The 26,564-nt window shown below is 36.5% G+C and overlaps 1 protein-coding gene across 2 annotated transcripts in view; it reads left to right on the forward strand.

Annotated features, from left to right (window-relative positions):
• EFNA5 (ephrin A5) overlaps positions 1-26,564 on the forward strand; it is a 202,569-nt gene that overhangs the window by 146,358 nt on the left and 29,647 nt on the right. For both annotated transcript variants that reach the window (XM_062513348.1, XM_062513349.1), the window contains exon 2: positions 21,922-22,214. In XM_062513348.1, the coding sequence (XP_062369332.1) occupies positions 21,922-22,214 (293 nt within the window). The remainder of the gene's footprint in view (positions 1-21,921; positions 22,215-26,564) is intronic.

A 26,564-nucleotide genomic window follows, 5' to 3' on the forward strand; every position in this document is an offset into this window, starting at 1 on the left:
CTTGTCTGTGTTTCAAATTAGCTGTAGAGAATCTAGAAAACTGGAAGTTTAAAAACTGGACATACTCAGATGGATATGCTGCTTTTTCTGGTGTGTTTTGTACCAACAGCTCTTTTTAGAAGTACTTGGACTTATCTGGTAATAAAGATTAGTTGGGCAAGATGCTCCCAGCTTTTCATTTGGTGTGATCAGAGTTATTTGTAAGGGGTCAATGTAACTTCAATTATTGTTTTTCCCAGCAAATAATGTATTAAAAATGCAAAGAAATGTTATATCAAGCGTAAATATTATCTTTTTTATTTTTCCTTTGCTGAGTTATATCTTATTCAAACTATTCAGAAAATCTGTTATGCTGATATGCTTTCTGTGTGACAGGCTGTAAGTGAACCTCATTATTCATACAAGCTATCTATGTGATGTTACCAAATCTATTTATGCTGTATCCATTTTGCACTTAGGGATAGTTGGCATACTCTTATGAGCAAAAAATAGTCAACTTGCAGTAGTAGAAGGCATGGCAAAAAAATGGAGTTCACAACTTCTTTCTTTGTGACACAGGGGCCTTCTTTGATCAACTTTCAGGTTTTCCCTTGTCTCATCAGTATGTTCAAAGCAAGTGCCAAGTCAAAAAGCAGATACACTCGGAGTTCTTTGTAAATCGCTCCTTTTACTTTGTAACAGGCAAAAAGTTAAATGAGGTTAGGAAAAGGTCTCTGTCTTGACTGATTGGCAGAAAATGGCCATGTCTAACTGAAATTGTTTATTGGATGTGTTCAAAGGCATTGACTTGGCAAACCAGTCTTGCCAGACCCTGGGCTCTATTGTATTTCTTGTGTTGATGAGATGCAGTTTACAGCATGAATGAAGAAATAGTATGTTGTTGCAAGCCTAGTAAATGTGGAGAAAAAGAAATCTAGAAGGCATTGCTGGTGTATTATATGTGTTTAGGAATTGAGGAATACATGCTCTGTGATAATTTCACATTCTTATTGTCCAGCTCTGTTTCCTAAATGGTCCCTGGAACTTTTTTTTTTACCAGCTGGAACTAACTTAAAAGACCAAGATATTAAATCAATCAGAAAAGGAAGTCAGAATTATTTCAATTATGTCAGTGCTGTTGGATGCAGGGAAGTTACTGTTCCTCTCTGCCTTGTCCCATTTGCTTGCCTTGTAAGGTACACAGGTGCAGTCATTGACCTTTGGCAGCTGATGCTGAAAACATATCCACTGGGGGCAAATTCCAGTATATTCCTTCACTGACAGTCACCTACCCTGATACATCTCTTCTCTGGCATGGACTTTACTGTCCCTTCTTTTTTTTGTCCTCTCACAACCTGATGAAACTTTCTCCATGAAACTTTGTTTGATTTTATTTCTAATTCTCAAGTGTGCAAAATGCACTGGGAATTAAATTACAAAGCTGATGTTACCTCATGTACTGCAAACTAGCTCTCTGAGGCATTTCATCACTGTGCACACTTGAGACTTTATAGTGTGGCAGCAGGGCTATAAAGTGTCTAAACAAAACCTTCATTACTAAAAACAAAATAAAGTAATAGCAATAAAATAGGTTAAAAGGGAAAGAAACTCTTCCCGCCAGGTTTCTAGGGAGAGCTGCCAGGTGCTGCATATGCCTGGTGACATAGATTTGGCAAGTATGTCCTTGAGACCTGATACAATGTGCAGGGAGGCAGCAAGGATTTCCCTGTCATTCACCCTGCCCACCAAGCAGTGCTGTTCTGCCGGCTGCCCTCTGGAGGGGGTCCCTAGCCCTGAAGCAGGAAGGCAGCTGGGGCACAGGTAAGCCTCAGGAATCACTTCTGGCATGAAACACAGTGCAAAAGAAGGTGTGGAGAAATAGGAAGGTACTTTAGACTCCTTTTGACCTCTGAGCCCTTGCCCAGCTGAAACGGATCTCTGTGACAGCAAGTTCTAGTCCTTTGTTAGCATAATCTTATGCTCCATCTTCTCATTGCTCATTTTAGTTATTATGTTCGCACACTACTATGCATCCCAAACACTAGCTGGTTGTTTCTTGTATTTTCACTCATTCTCCCCTCATTTGTGTGAGGGGACTACTGCCTCTTGTGAAAGGAGCTGACTTATATTGTGTTTGCTCCTGAAATGTCTGTTCAGTATTTTTTGAGAGAGGAAGAAAATAAAATTGTTTCACAGACTTCTATTTTTCCGATGTTTTTCTTTGTATGAAAATAATAATTAAAACTTAGATTCAGGTGGACTAAAGGCATCCATAACGTCATGTTCATTTTGTTGAATGGTTTTAGGGAAAACAGCTGCAAAAAGTGAAACAGTTATTTCAGCATATAAAAAGGAAATCTAAATTTTAGAAAATATTAATTAAATTGTAAGAGTTAAATGCTTCTCTTGTTCAAATGCAAAAGTTATTTGCACAACAATAATGCTTATTATTTATTCATCCTACATGCCACAGATAGTTCTTTCCAGCTCGTGCCTGTGGTGACTGCTTCAGCAAGGAAATAGTCTTATGTGAGAGCCTCTATATCTTCTGAGTACATGAAGAGATTTGGGTGAAGTTCAGGTGGCAGAAACTACTCCTGATGTTGGCAAGTCTCCTGTATGTGCAGCTGTTCAAATTGCATTGCTGAAAACAAAAATGAATGTTGAAATTGTAGGAATAGCAGATAAATCTCAAAGTTGGCCGTACTGGTCCTCTTGTCTTCCTAATTGGATATTTATGTGTCCTCAAAGTATTCATATGGTTCAGTCATCTGTGGTTATTTTCCCACAGCAGAGATATACTGCTGTTTTTGCCAGAGAAAACCTGAGGCAGGACTGCACACAGGAAGTTTGTTGTGTTGCCAACACTGGACCATGTTTGTTCAAGTCCTTTCTCTACCACCTGGTGCTTTGTCTTCTCTCATGGAGGCTGTCTACCTGCCCTTTTGTTGTCAGCCTTATGTTGTCCATAATGGACAAGGAAATAAGGTGGATAATCAAAGTAGGATCTAACTTGATGTATTTATTAATGTATTCTTCTTTTCCAGTGTCTCAAAATGCCTTGATGAGCTGCTTCTTCTTTATGCCAGCATTGTGCAGAAATTTGGGGTTTTTTGCAGGAGAAAACAGAGCTACAGGGAGCCCCTGTGGAAGCAATCTTATCATTGTACTGTGACACTTGGTGCTCATCACCTAATGGGCCTCACTCAGAATAATACCTAATCAGGTACTAAGTGGCTGAGAGGTGCAATCTTCTGGGTATTCAAGATACTGCTGAGAAGTCTATATGTGTGGTGAAAGGCTTGTGTTCACTTTCCCAGCTGGTAAGTCAGAGGGGTGAAGCCTTAAAAGCTGTCTGCTGTTGCTTACCTTTCCTGCTGTGGGAGCTGTGTTTAAGTCAAAAGAGCCCTGCTGTGGAGAATGTCATTTGGATTGAAAATAACAGCCTTGATTTGTCAGGGCTTTAGACCAGAGCAGACAGGGGTGTAGAACTATTGTCTCTATTTTAAGATTAGAAGCATAGTATCTTACAGCTCTTCACTGCAAATAGTGATTCAGTAGGACTTAGCAGTTACTCTGCTGTCAATGAGTATGTTTGATGTTGATCTGCAAAATCCATCAGGGTAGGCTGTAAACAAAAATGTGAGAGTTTTGTAGATATTGGATGTAACCCAGCCAGCCCAATCCAAATTGTCTCTGCTGAACGTTTATTGGTGATGTAAATCTTAGTCTTACTGACAAAGGGGATTTAGAGTGCAAAAACGCAAGTTGTTTCCTGAAGCTGCAATAAGTCACTGAGTAAGGAAACTCTTCTGCACTGACCCTTGTATGAGACTACTTATGGGTCATCAGTGGTTTGGTTAAGCTCATAAGAACATTTGTTTACACTGAGACTTTTACTATTTGTACCAAGAGGATGTTTAAATTTTCTGCAGTCTTAATGGGTACTGAAAGGTCTGGGATGTGTCTTTCAGCTGAAGCAGACACTGAGTGTTACAAACTTTGAAAGTAATACAGCTTCATGCTCTACTTGTTCAGGCAAACCTTGCCTGGCTATATGGCAGTTCTGAGAGTAGCTTGGTCTTCTGCTGTCTGTAGTGTTGCTGTACACTCCTGATACTGCACAGTGCTTTTGGGGGCTGGAGAAATCCTTTAGCCCAATTCTTGGAGTTGAGGAGAGGGCTACAAACAATTTTGCATAACAGGTCCACCAGTACCTCTCTGGAGACTGGGAACGAGGTGATAAACAGGGAAGCAAGCTCTGGGTCAGCAAGGCTGGCTCATATTCTGGCAGTGGCCAGGCTTTGTAGGAGCACAGACAATGCCCTTGACTGATCAGTCACATCAATGTAAACCAGCAGGCATCAACAGGCTTAATAAGTGAAAACAGTAAAATTGATTCAATTATCTATTAGTTCTAATTACAATGTTGTTAAGAGGCTTACTGGATTTCATATCAGAAGAATACTTGAAGTAATATATATAAATATATGTTTGTTTACCCCAAGGTAAGATGTAGGAGGTGCATGTGTGTAAAAATGCATTAAAATGGATTGAAAATCCTACTAGCAAAACAATATTATGCAGGTGAAACCTACACACTGAAGAGCAAGACTGGAGGTTCTGCTTCGGTAAGTTAGGGCTGTCATATATTATGGGAGCTGGAATGCCAGTGTTAACTGAACCAGAATGTTGGTTTTACAGTTCATTAGAAATCTTGGTAAAATGAACAACTCACACTGAGCCATCTGAAAAAGTTTTTGTTTCTAGAATACTTTGACCCCCAGCTACAACGTTGAGAAGAGACAGCTGGAGGGAGTTGGGGTTGGGGAAAAAAAAAAAAAAAGTTTTCGCTTTTGGTGCTTGCCCAGAATTATGAGAGCTGGGGACAGTTGCCATTTCAAGAAAATTTCCATTTGGCAAAGACATATGGTCTCCTGACACACCTATAACTACACTTGCAGTAAGCTCTTTCACCTATTTATCCATTCCTTCTTTGGTTAAATTATTTCCTTCAGCACACTTGACAGCTGTAAATGTAAGGGTTCTGCACATCTCCCCCCGGACCAGACCTGCAAGCCGTGCAAGCGGGTCTGGGCACAGATACGCACAGCTAGCTTATCTTGTTTATCCTGACTAGAAGAATGTAAAAAATGTGCTGGCTTTCAAGGGTCAGAGGCTAAAATATGGATGTGTTTATTGCATATTTGGTTGTCCTTTTAATAGACAGTTTGACACATTCTTTCGGTAAACTTTCCAGAAGACAGATAGCTCAAAATGGGAACAGGAGAAATCTCTCCTGTCAGGATTCCCATATGTGTAATTACCTTCAGGTGTCAAATATACTTAGTGACTGTTGATTTTAATTTTTTTTGCTGTTCAGACATTTATGACTTGTTGTCAATGAGGTATTTAATTTTATTAGTGTGGACATTCTTAAAGGGAGGACATGAAAGATCAGCTTGTGTCAGACTTTGCTTTCCCTTATTAAATGGCCAGTATCACATTGTAGATAATTGTTTTGCAGACGTGCTTTTGGTCCATTTTTTCAGTCAGCTCTGTGGAGGAATGTCTAGATCTTCTTGCACAACTGAAGCACTGAAAGCTGCTCTTAAGTCTTTCCTTCTGTGTGCGTTATTGCTAGGTCATTATGAAGAGCTGTTTTGAGCTCCTTTGTTCCTTAGCTTTTACTCTGTGTGTGATCTACTTAACTGTTTTAGAAGCTATTAAATCAGCTAATGTACCAGGGTGCAAAAATAGTGGCAAAATGGGCATCTTAAAATTACTAGCCTGGGAATGTAATTGTCAATACATATTTGCATTCAAATGAATACTCACATTTTTTTACAGCAGCAGCTAATGGAAGGATAAAAATTTTGTAGTCAGAAACCAAAAGTCCCAAACCAAAATATAGAAGACAGAAGTATTGAGAAAACATATGAAATCTCTTTTGAATATATGCGGCTTTAAATTTTCGTGATAAGTGAGAATGTAAATCATGTACTGAAAAAAATCATGTACTGAAAAAAAAAGAGATGATGTAGTCAGTTAGAGAAAGGAAAGTGGGTATTTTATTATGAATGGTTGTATTCAGATAAAATCACTCAAAACAACAGTAAAAAATAATTCAAATTATTTCTTGTGTCATATGCAGCCAACTGTTAATAATTTAATTAAGCCTTAGATAACCTTTTGCTGGTCCAGAACTGCTGAAATGATACAGCTCTTCTTTTTCAGTCATGAAGTGTGACTGGTTCTCCATATCCAAGAAAAACTGGAGGTCAGCATTTTTTTAGCTTGTATGAATGCAGTCTCAACATGACAGAAAGAGAATGTTCAAGCTAATTACAAGAGAAATTATTGGTTTTGTTCATATAGGAACCTCTTTAATATTTGGAAGAGTGGTTTAATGATGTGATCTGGCATTCATTCTGCAATGCACCGTTGTCAGACAGGAAAAAAAAAAAGACCTCAGTTGGCATTTTTGCCTAAGGGCTGCTGAGAGCTGATTATTCTTCTAATCAGAACCATCACAATCAAGGCAGACAATTAGCTAGGTTAGGTCTTTGCTGATTTCTCCTGTGGCCCTAAGCATCAGATGGCCTTGAGCATTCTTGAATCCTATCAACAAGTATTTGAGTAATACCTGTTTTGCTCCACCTGTTGTCATTAAGACCCTCTTTCCTTCTATTGACGTGCTAAGTTGTGTTCATGCTTATTTAAATTACTCTGATTCCAGGAGGTATGAACTGTGTTGTAAAGAGAAGCTTACCAGCCTAGGCAATAAATGGAATTTTAGTTTCTAGTGTGTAGCATGAAATTGTAGACATTATTTTGGTATACCATGCATATGTTGTAAATGTGTACCTAATTCTGTATTTCTATCGGTAACATTTATTTTCATACATAAACCCATATATTTAAACAGTCAGCTATGTAATCAAATATACAACTTGAGGGTGTCATGGGGTGAGCCTTTGTGTTTTTTAATGGCAATATGCTCCTACTACCTGCAGCCTGCTTCAGTCATTAATTCTGGTTTTCCTGTATTATTTTTGCACGCAGCTAATACTGTTCTGCTTAGCTGGAGTTTGTCTGCCCAAGTGGTCTGCTTGACATCTAAATTAATACTAATAATGCAGATATCTTAATATTTCCTTAGCATAAAAAAAGAGTATGGAGTAACAAAAAGGGTTTAAGATTTATTTTTTAATTTCAGAATACAGACTCTTTCCATTATTAATGAATATAAGAATTCATTCTCGTGATAGTCTGGGAGTTTTACACAATTTTTAATTTATTTTTTAAAGTAATTAGTCAGGTCAAGATGATTCTTTTTCTGTACTTGTTGATGAAAGACCTCAGGTTACTACGTGGCTGTTTTGTAGCTATGTTAAATTGCTACTGCTGAGGTTTAATAAAATCTTGGAAACAGTGGCTGGGTTTTTTTTCATTGTTAGACAGCGGAATGGAGATTCTTGAGTTTTATACGTTTTGAAGAATTTAAATAGCAATGTTCAGCAGATAAAAAACATCTAATTTTAAGACCATAGAAATGACAAAACAATATCTAGCCAATCAACCCCAACATATTAAGAAGTATCTCTGTTGTGCTGCACCAGAAAATGATCTCTATGTTTCAGGTTGAGAAGTTTAAAATAATTGATTTTGAAAGGAAGAACAGGTTTCAATTAGCCTTTACACAAATTTACTCATTTGTAGTGCATTAACAAGAGAGAATATTCCATACCCCATGTGCTACCAGCACACTCATTTGAACAGACTATGTTACCACACACACACACACAGCTGATACTAACCAATGGAGCCACTAGTGTTTCCAGTCCTTTACTGCCTGAGTATTTAATCAAGAGCATTGTCTTAGCATATAAAAGCAAGGAAATTACATGGCTGAAGGAAATTAAGCTTTAATGTTTAAGCACATAGGAATTATGTGATGCCACCTACATTCAGATTACTGTCTAAGATCAGTGATAGTGTATTGATAAAGTCTCAGGTTCATTTCTTATCTTGCTTAGTGTGGAGATAGTGGTGGTAATGTCATGACCTTCTAATGGACTGAAGAACCATATGTAAAATGTTAATCCCAGTAAGAACTTTTTGTGTGTGTGCTATAATAGGCACCCACTCATTAAAGTAAAAGCTTTTTAACCCTTTCCCTCTGTGGATTAAGAGTCAAGTATTGACCACTAAAATATCTGTAGTTCAGTTTCCCGGAGACAGAGTAATTAAATGAAAGATTTAAGAGGAATTACTGTAATAATATTGGTAATAAATGATTCTGAGTATGAAGTTCTTCATTATCATGTTTCATATCATAAAATGCTGTGTTCACACATTTTTCTTTGGCTGGGGTAGTTTTCCTCTGACATTAGCACAATAATGAATGATTTTGCATTTAGTCCATGCAGACTCACTGCTTAGTTGAGTGCCTTCTGTACAGTTAGTTCTCATTTCAGGAAAGTATTTAGCCATTTACCTAAATCTTTTGGCTTTGTCTGTGCTTAATTCTAAAGCATTAGCTTAATTGCTGTCTTGAACAGAGCTGATTATTAGAATACAAGGCCTTAATAGTCATGCCTGTAACCTTTTAGAAACTTTGGAGTTACTGTTTCGTGATGTGTTTTTTACATCAGTTATAGCCATTATTTAAATGAAGAATAAATTTTAATGCGTTGTTGCTCAGACCATTCTGTAACCTAACAAAAGATCTCTTGGCATATATTTAAGGGCATTCAAATGCCATAGTTAAAAACTGCCAGGATGTAAATAAGGAGGAAAATGCAGTAAAAAGCTTAGAATGCTTTATCATTAACAGAACTAGTTTATAAGCAAAGTGACTCATATGAAATGGCAAAAAACCCAGTTAAACAACTTGTTTCAACAACTCATCAAAACCAGTATAGTAGTTTACCAAAAGGCAGTAATTTTTTTTTTGTTGGCTTATTTCTTTTTGTAGTTCAAAGAATGGTTATAGCCTTTTTAAAAAGGAGTTCAAAGGTTTAGGCTGCTTTGTTTCTTTGATGCAAAAGCTAATGCAGATAGATGCATTATTATACTTAAGTTAGAGTCTTAATAAATTAAAACTTATTTATAATGTATTTAAAATCGTGATTTTTTATTTAATTTGACATCTTTAATGTGCAAAATAATTAGGATTATTTTGTACCCACTTAATCTATGAAGGGAAAAGTTAGGAAACAAAAGCAAATGCAGGATGTTATTTGCAAGTTTGCTGAACTCCAAATATCTCAATTGCCTTTTACTCCTTAAATTATGTGTGGAAGGCATAATTTAAAAGATTTTTGTATTTGAGGGAAGGAATTGGGATTCTCTACATGTTTCTTGCCATGTGGTGGAAAAAACAGGTGTAAAACAAGTTTGATTGAGTTTGCTTTACAGTAAACATTCTTGCAATATATCTTTGGGCATAGATAACCTCTCAACAACCTTAAAGAGAAAGCTTGAACAAAATAAGAGTGTTCCTAAAGAAATAGATTATGAAGTGTGCATCCTTAAAAGCACAGGACAAGTTGGACAATATAAAAGTCTAAGATGTCTTTGAAGTGTGGTACAGGATTTTTCTGTTGCATTTTTTTGTTCAGAGTCAAAATGCACAAGAAGAAAGGATGAATTTTGAGGTCTGAATTCAGTTTCAGTCAACTCTTAGCTACTTATATTACAGACAGTAGAAAACTGCTTCATTTGTCTAGGAATTTTTTTTATGTGAAAGACTCCCTGGAGACCTGGTGAGATGCATTTGAACAGAGATTATAATATATTCTCTTACATAAGCTGTTTATTTTTGATTAAAGTTGTGATCTGGATGGTTAGGGATAACAGAAAACAAGATTTGCATTTTCTCTAATGAGCAAATTTCTCTTCAAAAAGGAATCTTGTCTCTGAGTGGTTCAGGAGGAAGACTGGTGCCTCTGACTGTTGCAGGTAGTAAAGGTGAAATGGTCAATTATTATCAATGATTAGAGCAATGATTATCAATTGCTCTTCAAGAGTGCACCATCACAGATCATTGATTATTTTCTTTACTATAACAATTACGATACGATTTGAATGTCTGATAGAAATTGTCAGTTCTCACACCCAGAAGTGCATAGGATCAGATACTTTTCTCTACAAGCTGTACCACTCACATATTTACAGATTGTAGTTTACTGATCTTCAAGATAAGCAGACCAACTGACGAAAAAAGTCCATCATTCTCATTAAGCATGAAGAGCCCAAATCTCTAACTGTGCAACAGATGGCTATTGTGAGACAGTGCTCAGGACATACGACTTATTTAGTGTGGTCTTGATACTTTCTGTTGGCCAGAGTTGGGAGAACTTTGTTGGTCTAGATGTGAGTTTATCTGGCCCAGCATGACTGCTCTCTAGCTTTTCACATTGATGTGCTCTAAGTGGGATTTTCCCTACACAAGTGGCCTGAATTCTCTCTGGTGCTGCTTAGCACATTATGTGTTCATGCCCCAGCTATCAGATTGAGCTATGAACAGTTAATTATTGCCTTTTAGGCTTTGTTTTGTTTCTTTAATGCTGAACTGGTATTTTAGAGTAAGAATGAAAGGAAGAAATAGTTTGTATGCTCAGTAATGAATTTTTAACATCTAAGGAAGTATGTAAAGGCTTCCCAGTAGACAGGAATGGGATTTGCTGTACCTGTGCACTCCCTTCTTCACACCTGCCATCTGGTTCCTTTATAATAAATAGGATGAAGAAAGGGGGTGCAGGAAAAGAAATCTTTAGTTAATTTTGCTATTATTCTCTCTGCTTTTTGTCCTAATGCTGTCTGCACTTTGAAAAATAGTTACATTATTTGAGGCAGACAAGATAATAATTCAGTTGTGAATGATGCAATTTCACTACAGGTTGAAGATTAGAATTCATTTAAGATTAATTTTGAAATAGTTTTAAGAAAAATGCAGCAGGGAAATTAAGAAAATAGCTTCAGTTTTACCTCTCTGAAATGTCTGATTGATCTGAGACTAGTTAGTTTTTTTTTCTTTTTTCTCCTATGTCAGTAATATACACATCTATAAAAAAGTAAATGAGCAGGTTTTGCACATTTTATCAATTCAGTCTTATACATATTAAAAGACTGTTCCTGTCACTCTTGAAGGAATAAGAATTCCAAAACTCCGTAATAGGAACCATGTTATGGGAGCTTCATAATTTGAAAAGAGATGGGAGGAATAATATGAACTCTGTATTGAATTCCATGGTTTGTCACTTAAACTTTGTCAAACTCTTATTCAGTTAAAAAAAAATGTTGCACATCAGAGCATAATCTTTGTAATTTTTTGGGTGTTTTTAAAGACCAGGTGGCATTGTATAGTGCAAAGATTTTCAGATCATATTTATAAAGAGAAAAACTGATTTTGATCTGTACCTATCTTGTCCATATGATATACAAAGGTAAATATCTATATGTGAAAAATTGTTTTAAGTTCTATTGTTCAGAGACAGTATGTGTCAAGAGTAAGCCTGATGGAAAATTCTACACTCTGTGTGCTCTCTTTAGAAGAAATTATAGGAATGAAAAGAAAAAAAATTCTACCATTAATAATAGTTGTGCTGGTCCGTGCTCCTGCAGTCTGTAATTTGAAACTCTAATTTGTTCCTTTGCTGGCTTGCCCAACATAAGAGAGAGTCTGATATGGAAGTGTAAAAGGATTAAGGTTAAATTACTGTATTTCTCTATAGAACTTCCTCTAAAATGCCATTTCCATTACAGGAAAGAAGGTACTTTTCCTTTGGGTCTCTTAAATAGACACAAGACAATTATAAAGTAAAAAAAAGTTCATTGATCGAAGCCCACTTTCTGGATAGCAAATTGTCTGCTAATAAATTTATGTACTCATTAGCTATTCTAACTTGGGGTTTATGTTAATAAGTTCAAATTACTTTTAATAATGTATTTGAATGTATAGGTTATTCATGTTAATAGCAAGCTGTGGTTTCATGCTGAAATTTCTTATGTTCCTGGATCTGTTTGTGGTGGTTTGTGATGTTTCAGGGATTCTTTTCTGTTCTGTATTTTGCTCATGCTATTTTATATGATGTCTGGGTTAATTCACTTTAGCTGAAGGATGGGGATTATGACCAGAGCTTGTTAAAATATACAGAGTTTATTAAGCATAAAAATATTGTGAAACATCTCAAGGGTTAGTTTCATTTTACACTCTTGCATATCGGGAAATTAATTAAATTAATTAATTAATTGAATCTACAGTTAATTATTTAATTATTTTTTAAATCTACAATTATTTAATTAATTGTAGATTTTACAAGTTGCAAGTTTTTAGGGAGTCTGTATCGCCAAATTCTAATTTGATCACAATTTTTTAAAAATTCATTTTGTTTACAGATTGTGGGATTAATAATAAACAGCTATAACTTAATGTCAGAGAAAAGCATTTCTGTACTAATTGTGGGTATGTGCAAGTGTGGGTATGTGCAACAGACAAGCGGTTTTATCAAAATATATGTTTCTTCTCAAATGCTGCCTATATATATTGACTGGTGGAAATTGATGCAGGGTTTTTTTTTCCTGGGAGTATGAAAGAGATGGAGATTTCACTTTATATAAGTTAACCATTGCTCTGCTTTATATAGGTTAGTGGGAAAGAAAATTTGTGAAGCTGACTTGCAGTATATATACTTCCTTGTGGAAGCTGACTGCCGTTTATCTCAATTATTCTGTGTGCAGGTCAACATGCTTGTTGGGCAGATGTTCTTTTCTTTCATTTTGTGAGTGTGAGAAGCAAGACCTTTCTGCAGATAGGGCATTGTTCTCCATATCTATTAACAGATGTCAGCACATGCCTCAGGCAGGGTTAGCAAATGCCACTTACAGAATCACATTCCATCAAAGCTGATAGACTCTGTCTTCTGGGTCAGATGCATGGTCAACACATGTTGCTAGAGTCCAGTTCAGACACTTCAGTAGTATTCCTACCTGTGGGGTTTTCTTTTATTATTTTTTTTAAAAGAATTTAAACTCTTATACTGTTGTTTTCTCCCAAATGTGAGTGATAGGAGAGTATGTGTCAGCACAGAAGAGCTCAGATAAAACTTGTTGCTTTTTTTAAGAAAGGTATGTAAACAAATGAATCAACAAACTACAGTTTTTCTGGTATTAGGCAAGAGGTGGCTGAGATAGGTTTTGTATTTTCAAGCAAAATCATGGAATAAAAGATAAAGCTGACATCTTGTATGTTGTTAGTGCCTAAAGCAGACAAATGTAGAGTCATGTGTGCAGGATATTGATGACCACATTTAAAAATATGCAAGCAATAATTACCAGATCTCCTTATTCCACCTCAGATAAAGTAGGATAAATGTTGCTGGTGAACTCCAGAATAGTACTAATGTGATCACAAATAATGAGTTTGTATCCATAAATCAGTTTAACAAAGAGACTGTCTTCAAGCCAGATATTTTGGTTTCAAAGTGTGGTTAGAGGCTCCAAAAAACAAATCTTGGGCTACCTGTAGAATCTTGTTGGGTGTGGTACCTTTCAGCTAATGTTATTAGGCTTCAACACTGAAGTTTGTTCTGTACATCTGAGTGATGCCTTTGACAGAACAGTAGCTCACTCTTCTTTTACCTTTGCCTCCCTTCTCTCTTCATCCATCTTTGCAAGTTAAACACCCACAGCAATGGAAGATAAATAATCAGGTAGAGACTGTAGACAGGGGGTTTGAAGCTGTCAGAATAAGGACAGCTGGTAAATGAGAGCTTGACCTCATTGAGAACAGTGCTGTGACATATGACAACCCATTGTAACCCTTACCATCAACAACATGACTGTTGTTGCCCTCAAGATGCAATGAGTTCTTCACTTCACAAGTTGCAGCAAAAGATAAATTCATAGAGATCAGGTGAAAGTCATGTGTGCCAGCTTTGAAGGAACTTTACAAAAGCAGTCTGAGTTTTAATAAACTGCAAGAAGAATGTCCAGCTCTTTGATTAGGAGATGCAGAATGATGTGAAAGGGGTGAGGCTGCTGCAGTATTTGAGAATCTCTGGAGTACTCAGATTTATAGGTGCAAAACAAGTGTTAATTTGTTAATTCTCTTCCTCATACCTACTCATGGAAAAGCAATTAGTTTTTATATTTTAATGTTTGCATTATCATTGAATATCTCTTTCTGCGGTGATAGTTATGAAAAGTCAATACAGGACCCAGCTGTACAAACAAACATAGTTATGAGTGTTAAGGGGAAATTATTAACCATGAGTTAATACGCAGTAAGTGGAGTAAACACATTTCTGTAGAATTTAGCCTTTAAATCATGAAAATAAATAAAAAATGTGTCTCTAAATGATTTGTCACTGACTGTTAACCGTTATGATGCAACTGAAATATTCATTAACCAATAGAACCAGGAAAAAACTGTTTTTCAGGTCTCTCAGGTTAATAGAATTAACACAAGATATGTAATTCAAAGAACTTTTACATTTTAAATAGGACATCTCCCTTTCTCATTAAAACCTACTCCTTCCCTCCTGTGTTTTGCAGTCTTTTTTTGCCATGATTCTAGTAGAAGACTCCTGGATATAGGCTTGCTTTTTGTTTGCAAACAGGTTTCTGCTTAGGCACTAGAAGTTTTCAACAATCAGGCCTTATTAAATAGAAAAAAACAATAGAGAATTTAATTTTTTTTTCCATCCAGAAACCTAAGACTTTTGTCATACTGGTTTTGAGGAGGTTTCTTGGCTCTGGAAATTAAGAGAATTAAAATTTTATAAGTGGTTACCTGCTGCAAACTTCAATAGTATGTGAAAAATTAAGTTTGAGAAAATGAAGCTTGATCAGTTATTTTGCCAGTGTTGTAAAACATGGCCTGGCTTATGTAAGAAATTTCCAGTTCAATTGCTGATGTGGAAGTAGGTGCTTCTGACATTTCAAAAAGTCTAGCTTTTTAATCAGTACAGAATAAAAATATTTTTCATTATTTTTTTTTTGTTGTTGTTGTTGTTGCTGTATTTTATTAGTTCTGGCCACACATTCTACAACTCTTCTGAGCCACTCAGTATTTAACAAGTTTTTTTTCTTTGAAAACCTGAATGCTAGGTGAAACTGATTTGCTTAATGGTTTTTCCCATGTTCTAGTCCCTATAGTAAATAGGGACTATTTACTATAGTAATGTTTTTCTCCATTAAATAGGCATCAAGAGGTACCAGGTACAATGATTGTTAATGGGAACCCTGTTCTTTACCAAGAAAAAGCCCCAGCCTTATATCAGGAAAGCATGTGTCTCTTGTGCTGTTAGCTGGTAAGGAGGGGTAAAGGCAGGAGATTCTGTAGGGAGACAAGCCACATAAACCTGGTGCTTTTTCTCATGATGTCCATCTTAATGCATCTTGCTTCTTTCTGATTTTTGCTTGTGGACCCACCCAAGTAATGTGAAAAATCTCCCAGATAAGGGGGACATAGCAAGATTAAAAGGGGAAGGTGGATCTCCCACAGACAACTGTGAAATGAAATGCAGTGAGATCACTTGTCTCTTTCAAGAAATGTGATAGACGCTTGCAGCCAGTTGTGAAGCAGTAATCTGAAGTCTGATGAACTCTTTCAAGTGCAGGAGCCTGATTCTGCTCAGCTGTGTAATGATGATGGAAGGGAGCCAGACAAAAGCAGAGACCTGGGCACAACCTTTTGGGAGGCTTGTTCCGGCAGAGTGGGTGGGAAAGTAGAAGGAAGGGTACAAATAATAAGTTTCTCTGCCTGATTGATAATGAACTAGTAATAAGTGGTCTTATTATAGTAATAAGTTTCCCATGGAAGCCTGATGATTGCTGAGAAGCTTTAGCCGAGTGTGTGTGACCACATCTTATTTTGATCAGCTGTAGCACAGCAAAGCTGTGTAATTATCATAATCTAACAACAATTAGCCTGGCATCCTTTCCCGGTATTTAATTACTCCAATAAATGCTAATTGAATAGAGGACTTAATGACAAGAGAATAAGTTTCTTTCTGCATTGTGTATTTAGCCTGCAGTCTTTTCTAGGCATAATTTTGAATTCTGTTTTATTGAACAACAGCCTTGATTTTGTGTCCTAACGTAGTGTTTTTCCATGGTGTCTTGAACTTGTTTTAACTTGTGAAACTGTAACCTGAGGACTGAAAGGTCATGGACTGCTTCTTTATATTACAGGGGTTTTTGTTTGCTTGCTCAGGGTAGTAATATCCTGCTAGAGATCTAAAATGTCAATGGCTTGCTACTGTTAGCAAATGCACTTCTCTTAGCATCTGGAAAATGTTGAATTTTCTTTCAGTTTGAATAGAGCTAAAATTAAAATAGCTCTTTGATTGCTTCATTGTTTGTGCATCAGAATCATTGTTGATGTCAGCAGAGCTATGGGAACAGAGTTTATGAAATGTTGTGACAAAAACCAGTAGAAAGACCAGAAAAGCATTAAAGAGGTTATTTCACCATTGCACAGAAATAGCATCTTTAAAATTATGTTCAGTAAAATGGTGCACATAATCTCCACAACCCCTCAAATAATTAACAACCACAAGATTTCCCCCATCACACTTAAAGCTTGAGGAGGCTTGAAGTGTGTAAAAGAATAATATGGCACAAGTTATGCTGCTATGTTCCAGTCACAGCATGTGAGTAGAGCTTGGAATAGTCCTAATGCACTACACTTGCCATCTAAACAGAGATGCTATGGGCAATCTCAGTGCCATGGAATGGTGAATAACTACATCACGACATCCTGATAGCAACTAAAATGTTGTCCTTTTAAGCAATGTTAACAATTTTCAGAAAATGTTTGGCTTTTGTGTATTGTGTGTGCAAATAACTAGCAACTTATCTCTCTGTTAATGATAAATAGCAAATAGTTTCATAAGCAGTTGACAAAAAAAGTCAATCTATTTCTATATTTTTCCTGTGCCTAGAGCATTTGTAAGAGGTGTTTCTGTTGTCTAATAACATTTAACCTACTGGAGGTTCAGCCTTTGTTTGCATACCTATGGGATCTTCTCACCTGGCCTGCTTTTTTCATGGTATTTGTAGGAATGGACTTCTCTCTGAAACATCACTGTCTCCATTAAATTTAATTGAAAAGTGGCTTAGCCTCCATGAAAGTAAAAATGGAGGAGTTGAATGACCAGCATTTGAAGGGGTATGCACATTCTGCTCACAGAAGCCTTTTTTCCTTAGGAAACAGAACAAGTAACATTGTGCTGTGCTGTTCTGAAGAATTGTGGGTAACTTTAGTTTGTATTTACCCCAAGAATAAATCCACTTGGTGAATTTTGGTGATGTTGTTTTACATTTCAGGTTATCATTTGAGAAAAAGGTGACAGGGGTGAGGCATTTGGCAGTGACAGTGTTCTCTGCACATTGGTGTTAACAGGCTTTGTAGGCACCAGGCATCCGAATAGGGGCCATTTGCATCTGATCACTTCCAATATCTGACTGAATTTCATAATTTTTTTTCAGAGCATTTATTTGGAGTAATTTCTGGTTCATAGTGAAGCTCTGCTTCATAAATTTGACAGAACAGATTCCAAATAAAGAAAGGTTGATATAGTAAAACACAAATTTTCCAGTACACTTATCTTGAAGTACAGCATCTGGTGTGTTGATTTTACAGGAAGGGCAATAGAATATAACTAATAGGATTTTTAGGCGAGGTAACAAGCAGAAGCTATTGCAATGTTTTTATCTATCTAAATGAACAATCAGTGTTATTGTGCTGTTCTTAAACTGGATTTTTGTAGCATTTATTCCAAGGAAGAAAGAGAGAAACCAAGCAAAATTGTTACTGTGTTTTAAATATCTGTTTAAATAAATTGTCACTTTTTCCAGTGACCAGCAAAGCTATTAAATTCAAGAGTCACTTAGGCTTCAGAACATAAAATTATGAAGAAAAGCACGCACACAGACCAGGTACTTCCCCTTTGTTAATGGACAAACAGAATACAGAAGGCACTAATTATTTACAAACTGTTTTCCTACTCTTGTTTTTCTGTGGTTAAAATAACCATGAAGTCTTCTCTCTGAATCCTGAATACCTGGATGTTTCAACAGTAGCACTTTAGCACAGAAGTATTTCTCAGACAGGCTTTGCTGGAAGCAGTGTTCAAGTTTTGTGTAATAAGCTGATATTTGTTAGTTCTAGAAATATTAAGTGTAGAAACTACTTAACTATCTGTCTTCAAAATGGCTTTTATAATGCTACTGCTGGCTTTGTAGTGTGCAACTTCCCAAGATACTCTTTGAATGCCCCCTGACAAAACCAAAGGTTAATTATATTTGAAGACTAGAAGTGTTTTGCTGTATGTAAGCTAGAGTACATGGAGGCAAATGTGTGTGTAGATTCTGTCAGATTTTTGGAGAAGCCTTTTTTGGTTGGTTTCTATCACAACACCATGTCCCGTTACACAGAATCTAGATAAAGCGGGTTTCTTCCAGATTAAAGATCCTGTTAACCACATGGTTCCAAAAGACATGGGAGTCTGGTGAGGACCTGCCAGAACAGAATGAAGAACTAATTGGGAAAAGAGAAGGTATAGCAGTAACATACTAGCAAGTTTTCTGTTTGGAATGGGACTGGAAAAGGGGACAGGACATCTGCTATTCCCGTAATATCTGCAAATATATCTGTTAATGGACTCCATCTTCCCTTAGACGTTTCAATCCTCAGTGTATGTAGATGGCTAAATGTTGATCAGTGCTTTAATTTGAAATGGAACTTTTGTTTCCCTTGATTAAATAAGAGGTTTTCAGCCTATAAATGTTAAGTGTTTTCCACTCAAATGTGGTTTTAAATTCTTGGAAGTGTGTTTGTGAAGTGTTTCCTTTAATAGCTTTGAGGACTGAGCTGATTAATTTTTTGTGAGTTACTTGTTGCCATCCCTTTCTTTTCTGTTCCACTTAGAAGACTTTACCATTCTTCTTTGAGGAGGTAAATACAACATGCTGGTCATAGCTGGAGCAACATAAATAGTTTCAGTTTGCTCTAACAGAAAATGTGGAGATGTAGCCCTCTTTTGAAAACAAAAAAAATTGTTCTACATCTCTTTAGCATACCTGCTGAGTTTCTGATTACTGACTTCTTTAGGATATTGCAAGACAGGAAATAAATACCTGCTTTCTGATTCATGGTTGGTTAATAACCTGGAGTAAAGAGACTTCACTCAGAACTGCTTGATAAAATACCTTGGTACATATTTCCCCTGGAGGAGTTTCACTCCTGTGCCAACAGTATTGGCTAAAGGCCAGTTTAGATCACTCAAAATATGCACGCTCTCCTTCCCTTTTTAACCTCTTAAATGTAAACACTCCCTACCTGTGGCAGATGACTGGCAAATGAAGCCGTTGAGAAAATGGGAACCAGGAGGAAAAGACACATGGATAAAAGTAGTGTGCTACTGTGTGGTATTGTGCTTCGTCCTCAGACCTGCTTTGCAGGCAGCACTTCAGGGTCTGGGGTGTGCTGGAATGAATGAAGACACTCAACTGTTTCAACACTTAGGAAAAAAGAAATAAGAAGGAATGAACCAGTGATCAAAGAGGATGGTTACACTGTAGTTTTAGTTGTTTAACAAGAATACAGAGGGAAACTTTGCTAAAAGGGAGTCAGACAAGGTTTGATTTTTCCTTTTCTTTGCCATCTTACTAGTGCAGATTACAAGTTTGATTTAATTGCTAAATCGAAATTAAGGTGTGATCACACATTTAGTTGTCTATCTCCTTGTACTTTTCTCCATTATTGTGGGCTGTGCAGTTGGATTCTTCCCTTCAAATTAATCAGTTTACAGCACAGACACTGTCTCTCTAGACTCTCCTATTGGTTAAAGGAGAGAATTAGCTGCTTCTGAAAGTGTGATCCATTTCATTACAGTGTACTAAAGAGGATGGATGGATTGAACGTCCGGTGTTCCTATTGCTCTCCATTGGCTTTTAAAATAATGTGGAAAAGTAGTTCATATAAAGTTATTTGTGTTGTAAAAGTCTAATGGTAGAGAGGGTCAGTCAGTCTGTTGAATGTATTACATAAGGATAATTCTGGAAGCATATAGTTTGTGTCACAGAACTGTAATTGGGCATTAAGGTGAAGGTACAGGCTGACAAAAGAGGTAACCTTGAGAATCCCTTAAGAAAACAGAATTATCACCTACACGGCTGAAAAAAAACCCCCAAAACTGTCCACACATAAATGTTATATAAGTATGCATCAATTTTTACTTACTAAAACTGTAATTGAAAAAATAAATACAGATATTATTGCCTGAATGCATCTTTTCTATTTGTATCTTACACTCTTTTTCATTACCTGTAAGAAAAACGTACTGTTAACTGATTCAGAGAAAAGATGCCAATTTGAAAACAACAAATTTTTTCAAATGTGTTAAGACATTATATGTTCAGGTGACAGATTTTGAAAGCACTTGAGTACAAAAATATGTATATTGACCAACAGTTTTGATAAATGTAAATTCTTCTGGAAGAACTGTGGTTCAAAAAGGCTTTTCCGTGTTACAGAGTGGAACTGTGAGGCTGTGCATTGACTGAAATTATACAGATATATCATTCTTTGATGTGTATTCAGTTTTAAAAAGCTATTTTATTGAAGCTAAATTTTTGTAGGGATATGAAAAGGTGTCATTTGCTCTGAATTTATCCTTGGAGGGCCAGAAAATCATTGCTTTTTCTCTGAAATTAGACAAGGATCCAGATGGCAGATTTCAAGCCCATCAGGTGTTTAAAATATGCCCCTCAGCTAAAAAGAAGTATTATAGTTAAATTTGTCATGGCCTTTTTATTGCTCTGTGGTACACTTGACAACTGCAGCTGTGAAAGAGAGAAGCTACAAGTAGCTCAGTCAGCCTGAAGTGGAGTAGGTCAGGGGTTGGTTTCTTTAGCTGCCCCAGGGAGTTTAATGAATGCACAGTCCTGGTTTATGGAATTGTTAAATCTACCATGGTATATGGTCCCATGAAGGCAGTGAATTTGTCCCCATAGCTTCTTCAAGATACTATGGCAGGCATTAGAAAAGTGCAGCAAAATGTGCAGGGGAGAAACAAGGAAATCCTTCCCACCCCCAACAAACAAGAATCCCACCTCTCTAAGGAGTTATCAGTAATAATAACAGCAATAATAAAATGCATCTGGGCTGGTGCCTTGTGCTGCATTTCTCAGCTGGCACTCATTCAGATCTGTCACATTAGGCTGAGTGCTGATAATTTGCATCCCAGAATCTGTTTATCTGAACAGAGCAACATTTCAATGTGTACTTTTGGCAAAGGAGAAGCAGTGCTTTTCAAGTCTCTTTAAAAAGCAATACAGACGTTTCTTTACATCTTGACAAACTGTTGCTTATTACAACAAAAGAGTAACCTGTTTGTATTCTTGTAGTAACTCTAAGTACTCACAGTCAAATCAGCTTTCAGCACCGGGGTGATTACTGTGTGATTCAGAGAAAAGGATATGTTTGGGTTATTTATTTGCATGCATATGGAGATGTTTGTATAGACACTGATTTGGGAAGGCTGATACAGTTTTGGTTTCTTCGGTTCTTTTTTCTTTCTTCAATTAAAAAAAAAAAAAGAAACAACCAAACAAGACAGACACTTTTTTATTTATTATTCAATAAACCATAGGGAAAGATAGCCTATAACTGTGTGGGTGATAGCAAGAGGCTTATTTTGTAAAAGTATAGAGCAAAACCTTTATCCAAAAGGTTGTATGGTCATATTACTGCATAATAAGTCTCTGATAGCTGTGGTGAATTGTAAGGGTCATTTTTGAGAGGGAATGTGTATAGCTGGAGTGAAATGAAGTGCCATTAGTGATGTCCTTTCATATGAGAATATTACCCTGCAATGGGGTCATCCTGAGATAGCTGTGCTTACGTTTGAACTCTTGTGATTTCAGATTCCAGCGAGGTGACTACCACATCGATGTCTGCATCAATGACTACCTGGATGTGTTCTGCCCTCACTATGAAGATTCGGTGCCAGAAGATAAGACTGAACGCTATGTTCTGTACATGGTGAACTTTGATGGCTACAGCTCCTGTGATCACACTTCCAAAGGGTTCAAGAGGTGGGAGTGTAATCGACCGCATTCCCCAAATGGACCATTGAAGTTCTCGGAAAAGTTCCAGCTCTTCACGCCCTTCTCGCTGGGATTTGAGTTCAGGCCAGGCCGGGAGTATTTCTACATCTGTGAGTATACAGAAATACAACATTGTTGCACAGCAGGTGTAAGAAACACAGCTGATTTTTCACCTATACTCTGTGAATATACAGAGGAGCAAACGGTATATAATGCAGATGCCTTGCAGTGAACACAAGCTTAAACTATCCCCAGATACCTTAGCTAGGAATCTAGCTAGTGTGACATTAAGTCATAGCTTCTTTTCTCACATGAAATAGCATGCCAGACTGTTCACTGAACCTCAGCTGATTTTTAAAACAAAATGCACCATTATATTTATTTCAGCACTCTGAGGTGGGGCAAGAAGGAGAGGATAGAAACTATCCCCAGATATGAGGAAAGATAGTTAATACTTTTTATGTGGAATACCTTGATTTTTCATAATTGCTTAGATGAAATATTCTCGTCTCTGTAGTATTTATCACCCAAGGAAAGTGAGGTCTGTGTAGTTCTTAACTGATATTATGCTGCTGATGTCAGTAGCCCAATGGTATTTAAAACTAATTTCTCAGGCTAAATAATCCTAGTATTTAGCCAAGTGGCTTCTTTCTTCTATCTTCCTTTCTCCCATAACTTTTTAAATAGTGAGCATTTTTGTCAGCATGGCAATGGGAGTGCTCTGGGAGCAGGAGGCAAGCAGGTGAGGAGGGCTGCATCAGGACTGCTCCAGGCACCCAGACAAGATGCAGGAGACACCACGTGGGTCTAAGGAAATGAAAGTACCAGGAGGTTAAAACCCAGTGGGTTAAGCCAACTGATTCTCTGACTCCATTGTACAGGTTGTATAATTTCAACTATCTCATGTGTTAAATACTCCCAGCAGAGATCTTATTTCATCAATTTGTTTTGTACCGGTAGCTTTCATTTGTAACAAGTTTTGACTGCTCTAGCTTTATTTTTTTCTCTGTTTTTAGATTTAGACAACAGAGTTGAAAGCTTTAGATAGACTGCGGATCCCAATAAATATTGCTGTCATATATGTAGCTGGCTTTTCTACTGTGAAGGAGTCATTCCACCTCATTTCACCAGAGAAACTGAGTGTGTATGATCCCTGCTTTCAGCCTCATTTCTTCAATATTGAGATTTTTGTTTTCCCTTCCATAATCTACAGGGAAATAACAGTCTTAGTGGATAGTTGCCCATTAATTTCTTTTTCTTCCTTCAAGTAAAAACCTCTAGTGAGTAGTGCTTTTTTATCAGAAAAACCATGTATTGTGCTGAAACACAATACTAAAAATAATTCTAAAAATAGAATTTAAAATAATGTAATTTAAGACTGGGGTTTGATATGAGAAATAATGTAAAGACATCAGAGATAAGTAGATTATATTCAGGGCTAAACAAGTCTGTGTTGTGTAGCCCCAGTCCTATTTGTGTCACTTCAGCAAGAGTTCTTTGTAATTCAAAATTTTGATATCAGGCTTCCGTTGAGTGGTACAGTTTTTTTGTGGATTTTTATTTTGTGTTGTTATTTTTTTTTTTAAGTTCAGTTCCAGAGCATCATCAGTCAAATAAGCAGGAATAGTTATGCTAAGGAATGCAGTCTTATCATCACAAGGTGCAATAAAATGTAGCACTGGAATGGCATAAGTAGCTGCAAGCCTGAAAAAAATAATTTGTTTTCTAAATTTTTTCAAAAGAAAAAGGATAAAGATGCAAACCAAATATGAAAGTGAAGAAAAAAATGTCTCCTGGGGCTGTCTAATAGCTTTATTGTTAGAACATAAAAAATCCAATGAACTCTCAAGCAAGATATTGTAATTTAAATACTCCGAGTTTGCTTATGCCTGGTTTTCCTCATTTGTGCTCAAATTCAATGTCACTAAAAATCATATAACTTTCATTTAAAAATCTATAACATTCATTTAGCTGTCAAGGGCTCCCTTCAAAATAATTGTTCTGAGGAACTTTAAAATTTGAAGAACTTTATGATATTCAACTGCATTATATGGATTTTTTTAATGGAAGTTAAAATAAAAAAATAGCAAAAATATGTAAAGTATTAGTTTAAGCTAAGCTTAGCTGAAATTGAATCTTTAGTTGTGTTTTAATGACTCAAAAGCATTTCCCTTCTTTTCTGTAATTTAAGTGTTTTTTTCCTCCACACTTTGCTTTGCAGAGGGCATTGACAAGGGCATTAACATTGCAGAAATTTCTGAGAAGCACTGTACGATAAGTTAACAATAATATGCAGACCTTCTCAGGGCACAGTTGTCTATCCTGGAATGCTTTTCTCTTAGTCTATGCTGAAGAAAGAAGATGCTGAAATGTTCTTTGTTTCCTCATCAACATTGTAAGCAGGTGCTAGGTCAGGCTGTGGAGACCATTTTTGTTACCTTTCTGTATCTTCATGTTAAAGAAATTACTGCATTGCCATGAAAGGTTTCCCTTGCTCAGCAGATCTGAAATCTCTGCCCTCTCTGCAGGAGAAGGGGGAAACTGACAATATAGGATGAGTCTGGTATGTTCTGTTAAAGGGTTACAAAATGTGCTGTGTAGTCTAGACCTCTGAAAAGACAGAAATACGAATTGGCTGGTTAGCTTTTTCACTGTCTGGTGCTTTGTGAAAATCTTCACAGTTTACCTTTTAAGAATGTGGCTTGCACTTTCTTGCTTCAGAAAATGAAATAATTTGTGAATAATCACTGTCTCTTTGTCTGGACTGCTTGTTTGGAAAATACAACCATTCTTTGTTATGCCATTACCTTCACATAGTGCTCAAGTGAACTTGGATCTCCATTCTTAGCATGTTCATTCTAGGATAATGCAAGGAAAAAATCTTATCTATCTAATATCAAATTTACATTAAGTAAGTGAATTCAACATTACAGTCACGCAATCAAAAGTACTGATTGAGTTTGCTTTTGAAAGAGGAAAAGGTTATTAAATATTTACAGAGAAATTAACTTTCATTTAGTTAAGGTGTGCACAGTTTGAGGCTGGGGAAGGCAAATCATGACCTGAAGTCTCAATTTTTGTGTAATTCTTATCAGGTGGTCAGATTAGTGTATGCCAGCCTGAAAACAAAATAGTATTACTACTGAAACAGAAGCAAATGAAATATAGAGAAAGCAGAAACAAAATAGTGTATGACAGTGATTTTAATGTCCTTGTGAAGGGAACATAAGTTTCAGTGTTCGGATTAAGGTGAGGTACTGTGCAAGTTGAGATGAACTCAAAACCTAGGAAGGGAAAAAATCCCAAAAATATATAATGTTACATAATTATTTATTTAAAAATGATAATATAATTTCCATTAATTTGTTTGTGCTGTTATTTTTCTTTAGTCTCTACTACAATTGTCTATCAAACTTTCTGTCCTGTGCAATTCCACGTTTTGTGATTAGGTTGATTTTTGGGAGGGTTACTGTCTTTTTATCTCAATAGATAAGCTTAATTCATTGTTACTGTTGACTTGCCCTGTGGCTGTTCACTACTTTCCACCTAAAATGTTTGCAATACAGCCTATACTGAAATGGTCTCTCCAAGTGTCTTAGTTACTGAATTGCTGGAAATGGACAGGATTCAAAAATACCACTGCTTGCTGCTGCTGCTGGTCCTTTGTGGATTTTTGATTTTTAATGAAGAATTATTGGCAGAATTTAGAAGTCTTAACTCACAGGGAAGAACTGCACATATCCCTCTATAAATCAGCAGTTAGCATAGGAAGTGCAGTGTTCACTTTTTATGGAAATTAACACAGACCTGACAATATGACTAAGACCCTGGAAGCTTCCAGATTGCCAGCTTGGCTATTCTTTTAGGATTGGGTTCAGTATAGCAGGAATTAAGAAAGGTGACTTTGCAGAGTCAAGTTTGAATAGTCTGTGATACTATACAGGAGAAAACTACTGAGAAATCTTCACAGTAATTGATTGTAACACTTGCTATAACTGCTATTTTTCATGTGCTCAAAAAGAATGATATTAAACAGCTCTCATTGCTCTTGCTCAAGCACCAGCTTAATATTAGTGGATATCAATATTTTGCATGAACAGGCACGACTCACTATTAGATGGTTATTTGATTTAGGGATCTCCATGTTTGCTAGAGATTTAGTTTGATGTAGTGGGAGCAAGAACAGAAAGACTGTGAACTGTAACTTTGTCTTATCAGAAAATGTGAATGTGAGCCCCCCCAAAAAACTACACTTCTTACTCTTTTAATCATCCTGCTATAAACCTGGAGATCTTGCTTTATCAGAGCCACTTGGTGTCATTGGCACAGCATTTTATACTGCTGACTGTAGGTCTGCTGGTAGGAGGTAGGAGGTGCAGTCTGAGGACATAAGTACACTCCGATTTTGAGCCTGACTTACCTGAGGAAATTCCTGCTGGAAAAGGAGATAATTTAAAGAA

This window comes from Cinclus cinclus, chromosome Z (genome assembly GCF_963662255.1).
Source record: "Cinclus cinclus chromosome Z, bCinCin1.1, whole genome shotgun sequence".
Lineage (NCBI taxonomy): Eukaryota > Metazoa > Chordata > Aves > Passeriformes > Cinclidae > Cinclus > Cinclus cinclus.